Source organism: Odocoileus virginianus, chromosome 28, assembly GCF_023699985.2.
Source record: "Odocoileus virginianus isolate 20LAN1187 ecotype Illinois chromosome 28, Ovbor_1.2, whole genome shotgun sequence".
NCBI lineage: Eukaryota > Metazoa > Chordata > Mammalia > Artiodactyla > Cervidae > Odocoileus > Odocoileus virginianus.
The window spans coordinates 121,727-141,649 of NC_069701.1; the positions used below are offsets into that span (position 1 = coordinate 121,727).

Sequence of the window (19,923 nt, forward strand, 5' to 3'; positions counted from 1 at the left end):
CGCAAGGGAGCTCTCCCTGTGCTGAGGACTTTGACCCTATTTTAAAGATGAGGAAACTGAGGCCCTGAGATCTCGTGTCTAGTGGGTTGTAGAGTTGGCATATCAACACGGTTTCCATTTTTACCTTCCAAACACAAGAAAGAAGAGGCAAAAAACACAGGTTACTGAAGAAACTTGAGTTTCAAAACAGAGGCAGGGAGACAGGAGACTTTCTTTGAAGAAAAAAGTAAGTTCTGGGTTTGCTGTCCTGGGAAGAGAAAAGGAAAACAGACTCTAATGGTATCAGTTACACACACTGCTATTGATATAGTGCTTTAAAAGTTTGCAAAGTGTTTTAATTTTGCAAAACAGAAAAACCGGTTCTAATTGAATTTAATGTGAATTATATACACACATACATCAATCACACACACACACACACACACACACACACACACACACACACACACAGGGTCCAGGTAGGTCATAATACAATCTATTGAAAGGTTGTTGTTGAACCATGAAAGACGCCAGGATTCTTGGCCTTCGGAGGAGAAGAATTCAATCAGAGGCCAGAGATGAGGCTTGATCGCTCAGAGTTTTTGTGTAATAAAGTTTTATTATTTAAGTATAAAAGAGATAGAGAAAGCTTATGACACAGACATCAGAAGGGGGGCAGAGAGAGTGCCCCCTCACTAGTGTTAGCAATGGAGTTATATACTTTTTAATTAGTTATTACAATGAATCAAAAGAATGTCTGGAGGTTGTAAAGATCTTACTAGACCCACTCCCATAGCTTACATCTTAAGATAACAGGATTAGCCAGAGGTTTTCAGGAAGGAGAAACTGTCCTCAAGCAGGATACATTGTTATTATATAATCCTTAGTACAGAGTTTAAACTGAGCTGTTTGTTGTGTAATCATCAGTTCAAGCCTTAAAGATAAAAACATGTTATGTGACTAAGACTTGTTATGCCCAATGTCCGAATCCCCGAGCGGGAAGAGAGAAGGCTACCAAGACAATGCAACTCGCAAAAAAGGGAAGTTTATCACTGACTCGAATCAGGGCTCCTACCGCGTGTCCAACACAGTGGTACGGGGTCAGAGAGCCCCGAGCAGAGGAGGTTACCCAAATTTATAAGGTATGCATAAGCAGTTAGTAGCTGGCTTAAGTGGATTGGTTACATGTTTGCAAAGCGATTTTATTGGTACAAACTTTCACGGGCTTTTGTTCAAACTTAGGCGTCCGCGGGCTTTTTAGCTCTCCCTTTGTTTCTTACTGGGCGCATATTGATTGGCTGGCTCCAGGTTACCTGATGGGGGCGGGGAATCCCACCATTTCACGGGAAACCGAAACCCAGGTCCGGCCGCCTGCCAGCCCCAGCAGCCCCACATTCCCCCTGTCTTTGTTTCTATGGAAGGCCCAATCATGGGTCTTTTATATCATCTGGGGGGACAGTCGAATATTGAGATCTGAGTAACATTATGTGGACAGACAGGCAGTGTGTTTTGTTTTTTTTTTAACAACTCCCCCTTGAGAGACTTCATACTCAAGATTTTTTGGGGGGGGATTTGGGGCAGAAGTCTCTTTCTTCTGTAACTTTTTCCTGCTGTGCCTGGGCGTAGGCCTGCCTACGCCAGAGTAGAAGTCTCTCTATACCCGACCTAAGTTGGGGTGTTTTATATCTGAAACCAGCTTTTACTCTTGTAATAACAGCAACTTAAGTTTGAAACTGCCAGCGCCTCTCAGAGGTAAAATAGACAGGGGCCAAACAGGAGACATAACAGGATGGTCATCACTGGTCCCCAGAAACAGGAGGCACCACTGGGATGATTGGCTGGTGGTCAAGCAACAGAGCTGTGTTTTAGGAATCTTATGTTTAGTCTGAAGTTACCATCTTCCACCTGGGTGGGGGCTCCAGTTCTGTAGAAGAACTCAAAAGACATTGTTATGTATATATATTTTTTTTTAGAAGAAAAGGCCTGAAACCCAGTCTGGACCTGGCACTCCAGGGAGATGTGTAGCCAGGTGGCCAGTTATCTAGTTTTATAAAAAGTAAAGTAGAAGTTATTAGCTTTTAGCAGACATTGTTTTAAGAATGGTGGCATCTAAGCCTGACACGACTCAGAAAATTCAAGTGTTTAGCAATACAATGTCTAATCTGAAATTACACCCGTAGTAACATCTGTTTATCTTTCAGGATGTCTGAACCATAGCTGAGTACTCTATTTTGACTTGTGATTGTAAAAAAATTTTTAATAGCCAAAGCAGATGGCACCATTAATGATGTCAGTGTTTCTCTAGGTATGAGAAGATGCAAGAATTGGGACTCACAAAATCTATTGAAAAGATCTAACTATCTGAAGGCCTGTTTTGCCAGTCTTTTCCAGAGCACGGAATGCCTCATTCTTGATCTTCACCCTGAACTCTTTTCAGGGCCGTTGAAAGTCAGCAGTTGCAGTGGCCATGATATAATCTCCGTAGATGTAGATGGCAAGTGTCAATCTTCAGTTGGCAGAGCCCCTTTTTGCTCACAAACTTGACCACGACTTTGAGGGGGGCATTTCATGACCATTGTGTCCCACGGTGCTGGGAAGGCTCATTCCCAGGTCTAGGGAAGATTCCATTGATAGGCCGCTCAGTGTGCTGTTATTGGACCAGACCTTGCAAGTAGCAAAAGTCTCTGGACCACTGTCTTAATAGCTTCTTGGTCCAGGAAAATATTCCCTCTTGTTGCTTCTTCCCATATCTAGAGTTACATTATTACAATCATTGATCTCATATGGAACTGCATATCAGCATTATACCACAGGCTCAGTCACACATTTGTTAACATAAGAAACAATCTTCTGAAACAAGTGTCATAGAAAATACTATAACTATAGCTAGCAGTTATTAGTAAAGTCATAAGTAAGAATTATAAGTCAAGAACTTTTATTAGGTAGAGCCTGGGATAACCCAGGTCATCTGACTTCATTTGTTAAATGACTATGTAATGCATGCTAAGTCGCTTCAGTCGTGTTCGACTCTGCACGACCCCATGGACAGCAACCCACCAGGCTCCTCCATCCACAGGACTCTCCAGGCAAGAATACTGGAGTGGGCTGCCTTTTTTTTTTTTTTCTTCTCCAGCCTGGTGTTAATTTCCTGGTTGTACACCATGGAGCCTCCGATCTTTATCTAAAGATGGGTTACTGAGACAAGCCTTAGAAACAACTTAGAGTGTCATTTTTAATAACTTAATTAAATCTGTTAGCAATATAACATAACAAAGAACTATCTCAGAAGTGAGTCTCAGTAAACACTAGACCTTAATTAACAAAACTAGAAACTTAGTTTAACAATTTACAAAACTTAATATTCAGTGATTTTTTCATTATGGAGACATTAACCCTGTAGCCAGGGAAGGCTTTAACCCATCAAATAAAAATGAGGTTTGTCAGGGAGCTGGGAAAAGCCAAGCGTCCGTCTTGGATTTCCCATAGCCCTGACTCTTTGATTTTCAGCTATTGTTCACCCATCTTTAATTCCCCAATTTAGGAGTAGACTGTTGCCATGTTTTAAGGAGGTTAGGACAGCACAAGTCTAACAGTGAAGGGTTATCTTTTGTAGGAGCAGAATGAGCTTCTACATGTACCAGAATCTTAAATAGCACTTATTTACTTAACTAAAGTAACAAAAGATTTTAAAAACAAATATAAATCACTTAAAGGCAAAGAAATTCATAATCTGTTATTGAAAGATTCATTCTAAGAAAACTTTGTTCTCTTAACATAGAGAGTAGACTAAATTACAGTCTGTTACCAATTTACCAGATAGCAAACAAACAAAATTTATCAGTTAATCTTAGAAAAGTCTTTTCTATAAATCTTGAAGAACTAGCAGTATTTTTTAAAGGCATGAGAGTGAAACCATACAAAGCATGTTTAAAATCTAATTAAATTGTAATTAACAAAGTAGCCTGGTCATTGCTGTGACTTGTAACACTTTAACATGATAACTAAAATTATAACTGACAACACTTTATACCAGGACATATCAGATTTTCATGAATTTCACATGATATCTAGGATATCTATATAAGTAACATCAACCATACAATATAATCTGAGAAGATTCATCACTACTCCAACAATACTTCCCATGCACTTTAACATGTCAAATGAACTCAGGTAGTTTAATAGCTCTTTGGGATGTCTCAGGGGCCCTCTGAAGCATCCCAAAGTCAGCTAGAAGTCAAGCTATTTAGGCAGTTTTGTCAATAAATATCAAAAGGGCTTATAATACTCTGTCAGATAGAATCATATAGATCACTGTGAAATAATATATTTACTTAGCCAAAGTAAAAAAGATTTCAAATGTAAACATAGAACAGATCACTTCAGAGGTAAAGAAACTTAAAAGCCATTATCAAAGGCAGTTCAACATCTCAAGAAAACTTGTTTATACATAAAACTCTTCCCTTGGGGTCCAGTTTTTATAAAACCTTTTTATCACTTTCTGTACCCATTTGTTCTCCCATCCTGGAACAGTAAGTCAGACCTACTTCCTTTTCTCTTTATAAAATGTAACTTCATTCTTCATACCTTCTTTACTGAACACACACATCCTACTTTCCTTAAGTGACCAAGAATTGACCTTTATATTAGCATTCTATAGATTGGTGAACATAAATACCAGTGATAATTTTTAAAACCCTTGCTTTCTTAAAACATTTTAGGATGGCATCAAACATTATTCATTTGTAGTCTCAAATCTCTTTAATTTTTCTGTAAAAGGAAATTCAGTGTTTAGTAGTAAATGTTTCAAAATCTTATTTTATTTGGAAAAGACCTAATTATTTAATAGGCTTTTAATACTTAGTTTAGCACAACCCTTAGAAATTCCAGTTACACCAATCTGGAGAGACTATTTTAAACAGATATTCTTAAAGAATAATTATTTTTAATAGAGTTTATATGTAAACTCATACCTCATTTATACCTTTTAGAACTTTTTTACTAGAGGTAATTTCTTTGTCTACAAACCTGTAACAGGCATAATATTTAACTTATATTAACCCTAGGTACAATGAAAATACTTTACTTGATGTTAATTACTCTAAGACATGTCTATATTAGATAGGTCAACAAACAAACATTAATACCAGGTATTTAATACTGAATATTCCCCAGTTCACCTGAACCTGGAATTTATTGTTTAATTTAGAATTATTTGATTTGTAAGCGCTTACCCCTTCTTAAGCCAATTAAATAGAGCTCATTTACAAATTAACCTAAAAATATTTTTTAGAGATAAAGACATACCAAAACATATTTAGATAGACACAGTGCAAGATCTATCTTCATTTTCTAAGTTTAGTCATGAATTTAGATATTACAATATAAAACTTAAATAAATAACATTTTTAAAGATTTCAAAAGGAGGAGGACTAGAGACAACGCCAGCATACACAAATACACAAACATGGAGAGCCAAAGGCAGACACACAGACAGAAAAACGTCGGCCGATAACATAGCGCTGGGTTTCGGGCCCCCTGAATTCTCTTGCCTCCCGGTAGCAGGTTCACCTTACCGAATGGCATCCACTGTTCACCAGACTTGGGGTAACTTTCTTTCCCACAGAATCGGCTGCCTCCCAGCGCGTCCGCTGGCCTCGGCCTTACGCTGGCTGGAACGTTTAATCTGTTCCCCCCTTTATACAAAGCCTTTCCGCAGAGTCGGCTGCCTCCCAGCGCATCCGCTGGCCTCGGCCTTACGCCGGCTCGCTCCCCTCTATAGAAAATTTTCCCGCGGTGTCGGCTGCCTCCCAGCGCGTCCGCTGGCCTCGGCATTATGCCGGCTCGCTCTCCTTTATAGGAAGCTTTTTTTCTGCGCCAGATACCTTCCTGCTTTCCAGCAGGGCCTCGGATTTCTACTGGACTTTCCTGTTCTGCCTGAGTACCGGTGTTTTTATCTATCCTTCCCCTCTGACCTGGAAGTGTTCTCTTACCCAGTCAAGGGATCCCAGACGAGCCCCCAAATGTTGTGCCCGATGTCCCAATCCCCGAGCGGGAAGAGACAAGTCCTCCAAGACAATGCAACTGGCAAAAAGGGGAAGTTTATTACCGACTCGAATCAGGGCTCCTGCCGCGCGTCCAAAACAGTGTTACGGGGTCAGAGAGCCCCGAGCAGAGGGGGTTACCCAAATTTATAAGGTATGCATAAGCAGTTAGTAGCTGGCTTAAGCGGATTGGTTACATGTTTGCAAAGCAATTTTATTGGTACAAACTTTCACGGGCTTTTGTTCAAACTTAGGCGTCCGCGGGCTTTTTAGCTCTCCCTTTGTTTCTTACTGGGCGCATATTGATTGGCTGGCTCCAGGTTACCTGATGGGGGCGGGGAATCCCACCATTTCACGGGAAACCGAAACCCAGGTCCGAGCCACCTGCCAGCCCCGGCAGCCCCACAGACTAAGGAATCTAGACGGAAAAAAAAGTTTGTCCTTTCCTCCTCCTTGAGAATTCCAGACCCTTGTCTCCTCCTCGAGAACCCCAGACCCCTCTCTCCTTGGGGAGCCCCCCCCCCGGACTTTTTATCAACCTGCCTAAGAATTGACTCTCTCACTATGAAGCACTGACTGGACTTGAAAGTTCTTGCTATATTTTCAGTTCAGTTCAGTCCAGTCATTCAGTCATGTCCGACTCCTTGCAATCCCATGAATCTCAGCCCGCCAGGTCTCCCTGTCCATCACCAACTCCTGCAATTTACTCAAACTCATGTCCATCGAGTCAGTGATGCCATCTTAAGGTTGCCCAAAAAAAGGAAACAATTCTATTATAAACTCAGTTTCAATGAGAATAACCACATAGAAAGGGACCCTGGTTGTGTGGTAGAGAAAGAGATGGGCAGTGGACAGCACTGAAAAATAAACATGAAATAGTAACAAGCACTCCTAAGAAAGAAACAGGTCTGAATCTGTTTCAGTACCTTTGACACCAACATAAGACCAAAGGAAGTCTGCCCCAAATATCCTTCCTTGCCAAATCCCAACCATGATAAAAGAAAGTAAAATTCCAAGAATTTCAGGATTACTCCTATCTCTAAAAAAGAACCAAATCCCTCCCCTTTAACCTCTCCAGCCAACTTCACCCCAAACCCACCTCTAGCTTCAAACACAAGCAAAGAAATGAATTCTACAAGTCCCACATGGTCCATTTCTGCCTTCACTTTGCTTTGCAGAAACTGACCCTACAGCACAGGAATTTTAAAATAGTGTGAAAATGTAAGTACTCTCTTGTAATCCAAACTAGAAGAAAAGAAATAGTGAATTGGAATGACAGTTTCATTTTCCTTTAAACCAAACTGATTCACCAGTTCTCTTTTCTTTCCACAGCTAATTCTGGCTTTTAAAGAGAACCCAACCGGAGCTAACATCTGCTCCTTGATAAGATTGTTGCTGTTGTTGTTTATCACCTAGGTGTGTCTGACTCTTTTGTGACCTCATGGGCTGTAGCCTGCCAGGCTCCTCTGTCCATGGAATTCTCCAGGCAAGACTACTGGTGTGGGTAGCCATTTGCTTCTCCAAGGAATCTTCCCAACACAGGGGTCGAATCCACATCTCCTGCATTGAAGGTGGATTCTTTACCACTGAGCCACCTGGGAATCCCCTTAACATAATCAAATGTTATTTTCTAAATGAGTCTAGATATTTCACTACCTATCCAAGCAATAAACTGCATGGCATTTCTGCACTGATAGTTTTCTGCTTCTGGGTCTACCAAATTAGACAAAGGCCCACCACTGTACAATGCTCTCCTAACAGAGGGGAATAACTGTCTGGACCACACGGTCCAGGATTTGTGACTACAGAGTGGAGAGCCAAGGAACCATGCAATTAAGTTGGCGAGCCTCCAGTGAAAACTGCAGGGCTCCTTTAACTCAATCAAGAATAATGTTGTGGACAATATATGATTCAGTCTGCTAAATACAGGAGCAGAAGCAAGATGGAAGTCAGACAGAGACCGCAACATGAAGGACCCATAAGAACAGACTAGACAAATAAGCAGCGGTTTGAGGGGCTGCTTTCCTGTGGTGGAGAGCCAAGTCCCTTAGCACACCCAGCACGTCTAGACCACACAAAAGAAGAACTTGTATCAATCCAATGTAAAACCTGATGACTGTCCAGTGAATAAAATTTCAATGATGTGTGTACCATTGAAAAAAGATACAAGAACTAATGTTCTAGTAAAGATGTGAAAAAAAGCACTTAATGTATTTAAATATTATTTTTTAATTTTTGTCATCTGAGATTAGCTAGCTCAAATATACAGAAAATGACAGAAAATAATATAAGAGATACCTAGAGGTTTAAAGCAATGCTAACATTTCAGTTTGTTTACCTCATTTCTTTTTTTCTTTTTTTTTAAGATTCTTTGTGTTGTGGACCATTTCTAAAGTCTTTATTGAACTTACAATACTGCTTTTGTGTTTTTTGCCTGTGAGGCATGTGAGAATTTTGTTCCCCGACCAGAGATCGAACCCTACCCTCCTGCATTAGAAGGGGAAAAGTCAACCAGTGGACCACTCTTACTCCAGATTAAAGCTACACATATCCATGTTTTTTTTTAGGTTCTATTTCCATTGAGTATATATGTATATGTATAACTGATTCACTTTGTCATATAGGAGAAACTAACAGAACATTGTAAATGAACTATATCTGAATAAAAATTAACTGAATAAAAAGATAAAAAGCAATATAACATTTTTTAAAAAGCTACTGCAAAAATAGTAGGTATTTAATGTACATCTCCTGGTGAGAGAGTGATATGTACTTATAGACCTGTTGTGTTTCAGATAACAGGAGAATGTACACCCAGTTCTTTCTGATGAAAGGGACAGACAATATTTCATAAAAGAGCTGGACTTTAAGATCCTAAGGCCAAAAGAGAGACATTGGCAATGATACAAGACATTAAGGTTCATGTCATCAAGTGGGAGTGGACATGTTAGGGGAAACTGAAACTGCCTCCCTTGGCCAGGCACCGTAGTTACCATTTATGGGAGTTATTTTATGGCAGGAGGTCCTGGTAAAGAATTGAAACGAATAAGCCTCCACCAACCAGAAGAGCTCAGGGAAGGTCAAAAGTAGGTGCTACCTCCTAGTATCCTTCCTGCTGGCATCCATCTTTGCTTAGCAATGCATGCACCGCCAGGAAGGACCCTGAATCAGAATGGTTGGCCAAAGACAACCCGGAAACTAATCCCATCACCATAAAACCCAAGACTGTGAGCCACGTGGCAGAGCAGTCCTCCTGGTTCCCCGGGTGCCCCTTTCCTAGAAAGTCTCCTGCTTTGTCAGCATGTGTGTCTTCTTGGACAATTCATTTCTGAATTTTAGACAAGAGCACACTCTCAGACTCTGGAAAGGGTCCCCCTTCCTGCAACAGATGTGGGGGAGACATGTTGTTTTGACCTGCTCTGACCAATGTGGTAATCACTGCTGTGACTTCTGAGTTCCTTCAGTGATGCCAGTCTGAAATGAAATGGGCTGGATTTCAAAGACTTAGTCCAAAAAATATGCAATATCTCAGTATTTCTCTTACTGACTACATAAATAATGAGAATTTGAATATATTGGGTTAACTAAAATAATTTTTAATATTGATTTCTCATGTTCATTTTATTTTTTTAAGCAGCTACTAGAAAGCTGTAAATTTATGTGGCTCTCATCATATTCTGTTGGGCAGCCCTCTAGAACACCCTTGTTCTGTCTAATGCTTACTCTTTTTTTGGTTCCCATTTGCAGCAGCCATAGTTTGGGGCAATTTCCTTTCTCTTTCCTTAAAAAATGTACCTTCCCTTATCTCAAGGGGTGATAATTTATTAAGTACTTTGAAAGACAGGAAAGAGCCTCAGGCCCTTTGTGCTTAACAATACTTCCTTTACAACAGTTTTGAGATTCAAAATGAACCAATGCATGAATGTTAAAATCTCTGAGTCTCTTTAGCTCTGAAATCACCATCAGAACATTTCCTTTCATGTCTCTGAATTTTCCAAAGAGGTTCAAGCTCTACCTGACTCTTCACTTCCTGAGGTAGTGTGAATTATGTTTCTGGGGATTTGGAAGAGATTTTCGATAGCATTATGGTTTCTCTGGTTTTTCTTTTCCTCCAGTCTGAGAAAAGACACACTGAAGCATTGGAACAGACCTCTTGGGAAATGGATCTTGATTTTCCTTCATTTACAGGATTTGACTTGCTTCTGCTTTCCCTGAGGCATCTACAGTCTCTAGAGAACCACAAAGGAGCACTCATTTGCTCCTTTTCTTTTTTCATCTCATTTAAAAAACATACTTATTTGTTTGGCTCTGTTGGGTCTTAGTCACGGCACTCAGGATCTTCTGTTGCAGCACATGGACTCTCCAACTGTGGTACTGTTGTAGCCATGCGTTGCAGGAAACACACTCACTCAGAAAGACAATGCAGATAGTGCAGTGCAGTTCATTACACTGACGGGCCCAAGGCAGAGTCTCCTCTTGGCCAAGGACCCCGACCAGTTTTTTTTAAAAACCTTATATCTCCTAAGTGTATGTGCCCAAACCCACCTCCCCAAGTTCCCTGAAACTAGTCTGAACAAAGGAAAAGAAATATGTAATTAAAGTTGACCTGTGATTCATATGCCTGAAGCCTAGGTAGTTATGAGTGGACAATTATCAATAGGCCTGTGGGCATATCCCAATAAGCATAATAGAATGCATGATTTTATTCAGTTACACAGATAATTAGGGTATTCTTTTAGGCGACTGAGAGTCTAGGTGTGAGCCCTGAGGCTCTTCCATCAGGGGGTTCTGGTTTTCCAGTTGGTATGTCGTTTCCATAGATACTGGGCACATAGCTCAAAGTCCACAGTCCGGCCCAAGATGGAGTCATGCTTTCAAGATGGAGCCTGTTCTGTCTGTTTCCTCCTTCAATACCACAGGCTCCAGAGCCCTTGGGCTTCAGAAGTTGCCCCACTCCAGCCAGGAATCAAACCTTAGTCCCCTGCATTGCAAAGTGGATTCTTAACCACAGGACCACCAGAGAAGTCCCTCATCTCACTTTCAAGAAGCGAACCAGAACACTGATGTTATTTGAAAGGGAAAGAGGTAAGATTAGTTACTGCAATTTGGTTTTATCAGGTGAAACACGGAACTGTTAGTCCGAGTCAGCTGCATCCGGCTTCTTCCCTCATGCCCTGCTCTCAGCTGGGGAGGTGGGGGTTGGTGTAGGGAAGAAGTGTAGACTCAGCCTTTTTCCTGGCTGGGAACTACTCATAAATAGAAGGTGTTACAGTCTTACTCTAACAGGGTCTAATAACAGTGCTTAAATGATGTAGGTTAGACCCCTACATATGGTTAGGCTACTCAAGATGGCTGTTCTCTTGCTATCTGAATATACCCGACTAGACCAGTCCCTGCCTCACCCACAGCCTACTTACCTGGCTGACCTTCGCTCTTAATCAGAGCTTAATCAGTGCTTGTTCTAATCTTCAGAGCAGGATTATCTCTACTATAAGTTGATCAAAGGGGCATAGGGGTGTTTCTCAGGTAACCTGACGTCAGCTCCCTCTGTAACTGGTAACTTCTCTCTTCCCTCAGTAGCAAAGCCTGCTGCCATGTCCTGCCGGTCACCTGGCGCACAAGGTTGGGTGTCACTCCAGGGCCCTTCCTCGGACATGCAAGCTCTCCCTGTTGCAGGAAGGCGGCCCCCTTCCAGAGCCCGAGTGTGGGCTGTTGTCCAACACTCAGAAATGAATTGTCTGAGAGACACACGTGCTGACACAGTCAGGAGATTTTATTGGGAAGGAGCACGGGGGCAGAGGGCAGCAGGGTGAGGGGGCAAGGAGGTCCGCTCTGCCATGGGGCTGGCAGCCTCAGGTTTTGTGGTAACAGGGCTAGTTTCCGGGTTGTTGTAGCAGCCCGGAGTATTACATATCAAGAAGTGGAATTGCTGGATTATGTCGGAATGATATGCTTAATTTTTTTTTTTTAGACCTGCCATACTATTTTCATAGTGGCTTTACCATTATGCATTCCCACCGACCTGGAGCTGACTTTGAATAAGCGTTAAGAGAGAATGGAGACAGAGGAGCACCTGAGAAAGCAGAGAGGCCTTGAAGGAACGACACCTGTGGCCACATCAAAAAAGAGGAGGGATGGCGGGATGAGCCTGAGGTAGTGGGCGGAAGGTGGCCCCTAAAGTTAGCTCCTTACGCTGAAATCCAAAGAGGGAGGGAGGGATTTAAAAAGTGGTGATGGGGGTGTGTGGGGAAGGTTGGCATAAGAGGTCTGCCTTCCAAGAAATCCACTGACAGGAGTATGGAAGCTGCGTTAGACACGGCAAGTCCATGAGAGCACTTCCGGGAAGCAGACAAGAGCCTGAAGAACAGCGCTCGGGCTGGAGGCGGGGACTCGGGTATGGAGGAGGCAGTGCCACAGAGGCGGAGTCAGAGAGGCTGCGATTCAGAATAACTTCCCCTGGAGGAGGCTACACCACAGTGTTGGAGGCAGAGACGCTGCGCTTCAGAATAACTGCCCGTGGGCAGACCCTAAGGCAGCCCCATGAGTCCCTGGGTGTTCATGCTCTGTGTAATCTCCGAGTGAGGCAGTAGTGTGCCTCACTTCTAGACAAAGCAAAAGCAATGGGATTTTGCTGATAAAAGCAGTTCATTTTGAGTCCATCAAGAGGAAGAGTATCCTGAGTGGCCTGATTTCCAAACCCTTAAAAGAGGAACTGGGCCCTTTCCAGTTGAGAGAGTCCTATTGGTGCAGGAGAAGTTGATTCTGACTCCATGTTGGAACTGTTTCTTTGACTTGCTTTCCGTTGCTTTTGTTATTATAATCATACATAGTGGCCTGCTTCAGAGAACCCTGCCCCGGTGCCTTGACTGTTAAAGTGCCTTTGCTCAGAACCCTGCCCACCTGCAGATGGCAGGAAGGAAGAAACACACCACTGCCTGAGGCTTGCCATTCTAGGAATATTTGCAAGATCAGTGGCCTTGTTTCCTTTGTTTCCTTGCCTCCCCCTCATCTCTGACCCATAAAAGAAACTGGCATCCAGACCCCGACTAGATGATTATTTTGAGATGCTAGTCTGCCATCTTCTTGGTCAGCTGATTTTCCAAATAAAGTCGTATTCCTTGCCTCAACCCCTCCTCTCAGATTCACTGACCTATCCTATGGCGAGCAGAGTGAGCATAGGTTGGTAACACTATGGGCTTGACGATGTAAGCAGTCATACTAGAGAAACCCACACGCCAGGACCTGTGAGCAGCCTCCAGCCAACGAAAAGGCAGTCATACAATCCCAAGAATATGAAATCTGTCAACAACTCGGGGTGAGGGGGCTTGGAAGCAGTCCCTTCCGCAGTAGAGCCTCCAGATCAGAGCACAGGTGCAATCCACACCTTGATTGCAGCCTTGTCAGACCCTGAGCAGGGGACCCAGCTCAGCCATATTCAGATGCCTAACCCAGAAAACTGCCAGATAATAATATGTGTTGCTTTAAGCTGCAATGGTTGTAGTAAAATGTTATGGAACAACAGACTAACACAACTTCTAAGCTCCCTGGGGGTGCCCCTTAGGGAACAGTGGGGTGGGGGAGGAGCTGATGACAGTTACAGCTAGCACTTACAGACTCACCATGGGGCAGGCACTGTAATAAGATTTTAGGCAGCTGATTTATTACCCACAACAGTCAATTGTGTTAATTGACCATTGTACAACACAGTCCCCTTCTTGAGACAGGGAGGCAGGCAGACCCATGTTTAGCAGCACAAAGCCTCTGTTCCTTCCTCTCTATGCAAAGGCAAACAATTCCCAATCAGAAAGCATGTGATCTCTGCTTTAGAAATTCCAGAATCTGTGGGCCCTTAATCAAGGAATTTTTTCCTTTAGCTACTGTCAGCTAGCTGGATTTTTGTGTGTGCCATGAAGCCTACTGAATCTCAGGTATCCAGCAGAGGAACAGGCCTCAAGACATTTCAGGACTCATCTTCTGCCACATCTTCCCTGAAGAGAAGACAAGAAACATTAAGGCACATTTTTCATTAGAAAAGAAGTTTTATTTAAGGTAGACACAACAGTGCAGAACAAAAACACCACTTCACTTTTATGTATAGACACAGTAGCCTTGGTGTTCAGCCTTTCAACTCCCCTTAAATATCAGCATGGTCAGAAGGCAGGGCGTGGACAGGTGACTTATGTGGAAATATGAAATAGAATGGTCAAGGCTCTTGGTTTTTAACAGTCATTTTCTAACACTGTAATTTGTTCCAATCCTTCAATCTCTGTGGAATAGAAACCAAATCATTCTTACCAAATGACACGGAAAGAAAAAAAAAAAAAAAAAAACCAAACATCTTTCTTTAAAAGGTTTGAAAAAAATGTAGTCATTAAAAAGAACGTAAATTATGCCTAGAGCACCACTTTATGAATACCGTTAAACTGTCATTATCGTGCTTTTAAAAAAAGCCAACATGTTAAAGAGGAGCTGATGGCTTCAGTTTTTGTAGAAAACTCTTGGGACATTGCAGAATTCTTTTTTCCTCTTCTGATGAGGCACAGAGAAAGCATTCAAGGTACGAGAAACTTTTACAACTTTCAGGAACAATGACTGATCAAATCACATGCATTAAGAAACAAGTATTCTTACAGCAAAAGAGAGAATCCCCAAACATAATACATTTCATCTAAAGCAGGCAGGACAAACCAATCAAGGATGAGCGTGTATTACATTCCATAAATGACACAATGTCATCTTTGCCAAACTTTCTCAAAGGTTTTACTTAACTTGTGAAAAACAGAACAAAAATGCCAATGACTGCCCAGGAGGAGCCATTTCATCCTAGTACCTTCAGCTGAAATTACTCAGAATTGCACATTTCAGTCAACATTCCTTTTCAAATTATTCTGGGAAATTACAGAGACCTTTATAACTTCAATTGCCCTAATCACTGGGAGGCAACACTGAAAACTTGTATTGAACATGGAAAGGATCACAATTCACTCCAAAATAAAAAGCTAAGAACTGTCACTAATTACATGCCGAAATCTATCCATTTGCAGAACGGATCCTTTCTCCAGCAAGAGGCTAAATAAGCCTCGCCTCCCCTGACCTGCAGAGGACCATTTGCCTTTTAAAATCAAATTACAGTTGTCCACAAACTAGGATTTATTATAATGGTGTGCTCTTTTGTTCAAGTATTTACAGAATGCCTAGTCCATGCCAGTCACTGTTCTGGAACTTGTGATATGGCAATGGGTTTAAAACAAAATAAGCAAAAGAGACCAACATGCATGCATTTTAAAAGCTGTGCAACAATCTAGCTCTAAGCGTTGAACAGTTCTCACAGGGTCAGTGCATGCAGTGCCCTGCCGCCATCCCAGCTTAGCTCATCCTTGCGAAGGAGAGGCTGCTCAGAATAGGAAGCCTCCACAAAAGAAACACAAACACCCCACAGGACCTGCCTACAATGTGGGACATTTCTCCATTTCTCCCAGGATGCTTACGAAGTAGGACAAAGCATCGTGCATGTCACGGTATGCCCACCCTCCCCCTGCCCAGCGAGGCTGGCTGCAGGGGACGATGCCGTGATCTGGAGGCTGAGAACGTTGTCTACACAGACCCCTGATCAGGCTGGGCTACTGCCCACCCCCCGCTCTCTTAATGGACTCTTTCAGTCTGACTTGAGGAAACATTGTCAGTTATTCAAGGGGACAGCTCATTCTAAGTGTGTAAACACTAATCAGTAAATTGAAAGGTTGTTGCTGAACGATAAGACGCGGGATTCTTGGCCTCCGGAGGAGACGAATTCAATCCAGGGCCAGAGACGAGGCTGGATCGCTCAGAGCTTTTGTGTAATAAAGTTTTATTAAAGTATAAAGGAGATAGAGAAAGCTTCTGACATAGGCATCAGAAGGGGGCAAAAGAGTACCCCCCCTCCTAGTCTTTAGCTGTATGTTATATAGTCACTCATAGTCTGCTAATGAAAAGAAAGGAATGTCATAAAATTTAGAATGGCACCAGATAATTCATCCCTGGCCATAAAACGATTGACTTGAATCTTGTAGAAGGGCAGAATACCAACAAATAGCTCTATTTACATAGATTAGGGGAACAATACCTGAGTAAGTAAGTTAGGCCGTTTGGGGGAACCAACTTGAAGATAGAGTCTGGGGTTCATTAACATAGCTTAAGACAACAGTTCCATAGGAAAAAGAAATGTATTGGTTAACTCAAGGTTTGAGAGTAGTTAGCTTCAGGTGAGACCAGGTGTCATGGCAACACAGGACTTTAAGAGAAACCTCCTTTTAAATTTATATAGAGAAGGAAAGACATATCGCTGGTTTGTTTCTTCCTGCCGCTTATGAGAGATAAAAATGTCTGGCACCTGCAGCCTCTTTCCTCCATTTGGAGACCCCTGGCCTTCCTTCCCGCCTGTTACCCTCTCAGAATGAGCACCTGACTTACTGTTGGGAGCAACGCCTTTTCACAAGGGCTACGGGAATCTCCCTACCACGCGGCTTGGTCCCCAGCCATTAGAGCCAGCTCCTCAACCTGGGGTGTGTGGACCACGAAGACCCCAAGGGTATTTAGCATTGTGTGTGTGTCTGAGAAGAAGGTCCCTAGCTTTAGAAAATGTATTTACAAGAAGGTTTGGAACCTCCTAAAAGTTTAAGAGCCTCTATCTTAAGGGAGTGTCTGCCTGTTATTTGGTGAAATTAGAGGAGCCGGACACTGCTGTGAGAATGGTTGGTCAGACTGCAGACCCAACACCGGTGCTACAAGGCCTGGGTAAGAGGACATGTGGTGGTTTATTAGGAAGACACTGGCCGGAAACAAAGTTAGCTGACACTGGCAGTGGTCATTTAGGATCTGTTTGCCCCCTTTTGTAAGCAATGATTGATTCCTCATCCTTGGGAATCTGCTCAAAGGTAGTCCTCACCTAAGCCAGCAGTGGATAGAGAAGTTAACTTTCCTAATAACGCTTTTCCTCAAGTCAAAATGTATGGCCAGATGTCCCCATTAGCCTCTTATTGCCGTGATTGTTCATGGACAGTATCATGTACCTCCAGGCTGTGTTCCCCATGTCCTGCAAGGTAAGGTACAAAGAGCGATTGGAGCTCTTTCTGTTCAGAATCACTGTCTGTGTTACTGTTTTATTTAAGCTTCAGCTTGAGGGATACGTGGCTAAAGAACTTCCGGGAAAAGTAATAACTAGACTCTCAAAACTATCAGCTAGAAATGACGGGAAAGAGAAAAATAGTTTTGTGTTCCCCAAGAACACAGCATTTGCTGGGAGTTCTCTGGAAGGACCTTCATTGTGGTTATTACTCTTCCTCTTGGTACCTGCCTCTGTCTTCACTGCCTTTTACTAGTCTCTGAATTCCTCGAAGGTGGGCACCGGCCTTATTCACATCCACGCAGCCAGTAACTAGCTAACCTCTGGGACATCACAGATGCTACTGGAACTCAGAGAGTAGGGATGGGGGGTGCACAGATGTTAGGGCTCTAATTAAAGAATTACATGTGACAGGGCTGAGAAAGTTCCTGATTTCCTAAAATAACATATCCACTTCAAACTATAAATTAGGGGCAGTCTATAAAGAATCTGAGACTTTGGGGGGAAAAAAAATCAAGTCATAGAAAACTATATTTCAGAAAATTTTCAAATTACACAAAGAAACAGGTGGAGAGAACTACAATACAACATCTGATACAGTGATATAAAAAAGTAGCAAAATCGATGATTTAGATTACTGACATTTCTAAGTCACACTATATTTCAAGGGTAATAAATATTATGCAGTAAGAATAATTTAAAACACTGATTGAATTCTGGATATTTATTATTAGCTTTCCATCTCAGAAACCATCACAGAAACACAAATAAAATCCACTTCTGCGAATATTCTGAAAGGCAGAGAGCAGCTTATGTAATTAGATCAGGTAAACAACTGTCCCTAAGAGCCACACATAAACTTTGAGGCTCCTGAGGATTATTCAGTAGCAATGTACTAATTTTAACTTTCCAAGAATAAAAACTGGAAGGTCCACAGATGTCCTTTTTAAGAATTTTGTATAAAATGTAAACATAATTGGGATCTATTTACATGACTGGAATTGGGAAAAGGTTTCTGATATTCCCAGTCAGCCTTGAATGTTTACGAAATAATGCTTGGTTGATACACGACATACCTATTTGTAACATTTATTCTATAATTCCTCATTAATGCTAGAATGTTCTTCCCAAATGGCCTCAATTCTGATATCATACAATTCTAAAGTTAAATGAATTTTTCAAAGATGTTTTTAAATATAAATAAACTGCAAAATTGTTCTGGCTCTGAGCACATGTTAATGTGCACATGGCAAATGTCATTTATACATTCTGATCCTAATAGGCAAAAAATGTCCCTTACTTTAAGCCTTCTGTGTTCTTTGATATGTTTTCTTTATTGAATTAAAATTATACCTTCTGTGTTCTATTAAGCCTTCTGTGTTCTGTGAATTTGCCTCAGTAACATCCTGTCTCAAATGCTTTTGATAACAGAGGAATGCCCTGCAGACAACCTCTTCTAAAGTAGCCACTTTAACTTGTTCTGTATGCTTGCTTTCCCCACTGGGTTCATTTAGAAGCATTCCTTCCTGTATGAAGTCAAGAATTACACATCCTTTCAACTCTACCTTATTAACAAAGTTCTCAGCCAGAGCAGCACTTGGGTCCACTGCCCTTTGCAGCGCAGGGCATCACATAGTGGTTAGAGGGTCTCAGTTGGCCACGGGTGACAGGTGGCAGGGCCCAGAGCCTGGTTATGAGAACAGGAGCGCCAGCGGTTCTCCCAGGGTAGGACACCACCAGGCAGAGACCCCCATGGGTCCAGAGTCAGTCAGGGAATGTTTTGTCCTCCAACAGTCATTGGGACATAGACGAGATTCATATTAAATTATACCCTGACATTATCATCCCATAAAACAAAATAAAAAGCTCCCCAAGTTCTTGCTCTCTGTAGTTCAGAGGCTCTTTGCACCATCTGCACAGAAAGGCATTTTGTTTGTGGCACTAAAGCGCTACTCCTCTTCCTGGAATTAGCCTTACCACTTTTCGCGTCGACACTTGCCGAGGCTTACTTGTTTCCACGTTGTCTCGTAGGAAGTTCATGAACCACCCTCCACAATATTTGTTGACCATCATTTCCACCAGAGACTCAGTAAGACACGCTCAGTACCTCTGCTGAGAACCATTTACTGCCAATCAGCTGGGTGCCTGCCAGAGGTGCTGTAGCCAAAACGAATCCCAGGTCAGTCACTGATCTGAAGTTCACAGGACAAAAATCATCAGCAAGAAGTGTCCAGAAGTCTCTGTCGGGCATTCTTCTCTCTATTACTTATTTTTGTTTCACTGTGTACATTCAAATCTGCCAGAACAGAAAACAAGCATTTATGATGGAAATCCTACGGCAGGTTCCATTGGCACTAACTTTTCCTCTGCTATCAACCTAGCTGTTGGTTTCTGCCTCATCCACTTAATCTTAGCTTCACTGCAGAGCAGCTGAAGGTGGGTCAGGATGACAAGTAACTCAATAAACTCCCAGTCCCTTTTGTAAGAGACAGAGAAAGACCAACAAGATGATCAGAGGGACAGGGAGACAAGCCAGTAAAACAAAACAAAAATGAGCAAGAGTGACATCGGAGAGGAACGCTTGAGCAAGAGGTGGAGAATGAGACAGAAGAGAGTGAGAAGGAAGAGCAACAGGTGTTTCCCCTGGAAACCTGAGGCAGCACCAACAACCCCCTCTCTCCCTGCACTGAGGGCTTTCCGCTAATCACACTGGAGAAATAGGCTAACACCAGTGGGCGGGGCAGACACTGTCAGTCAGTCATTGGAGGCGCAAAGGGCTCCGTGGGCTCCCCGGCTCCC

General features: G+C 42.4%; 1 protein-coding gene and 1 long non-coding RNA gene across 2 annotated transcripts in view; both read right to left on the reverse strand.

Moving 5' to 3' along the window:
• Positions 1-577: 577 nt before the first annotated feature.
• Positions 578-6,042, reverse strand: LOC139031723 (uncharacterized). The gene is made up of 2 exons (XR_011484192.1): positions 5,556-6,042; positions 578-913 (listed from the first exon to the last, which is right to left on the reverse strand). It is a non-coding gene; the product is annotated as an uncharacterized lncRNA (long non-coding RNA).
• Positions 6,043-14,042: 8,000 nt separating this feature from the next.
• PANX1 (pannexin 1) overlaps positions 14,043-19,923 on the reverse strand; it is a 59,744-nt gene continuing 53,863 nt past the window's right edge. The window contains exon 5 of the mRNA XM_070457113.1: positions 14,043-19,420. Within this exon, the coding sequence (XP_070313214.1) occupies positions 19,341-19,420 (80 nt within the window). The 3' untranslated portion in view covers positions 14,043-19,340. The remainder of the gene's footprint in view (positions 19,421-19,923) is intronic.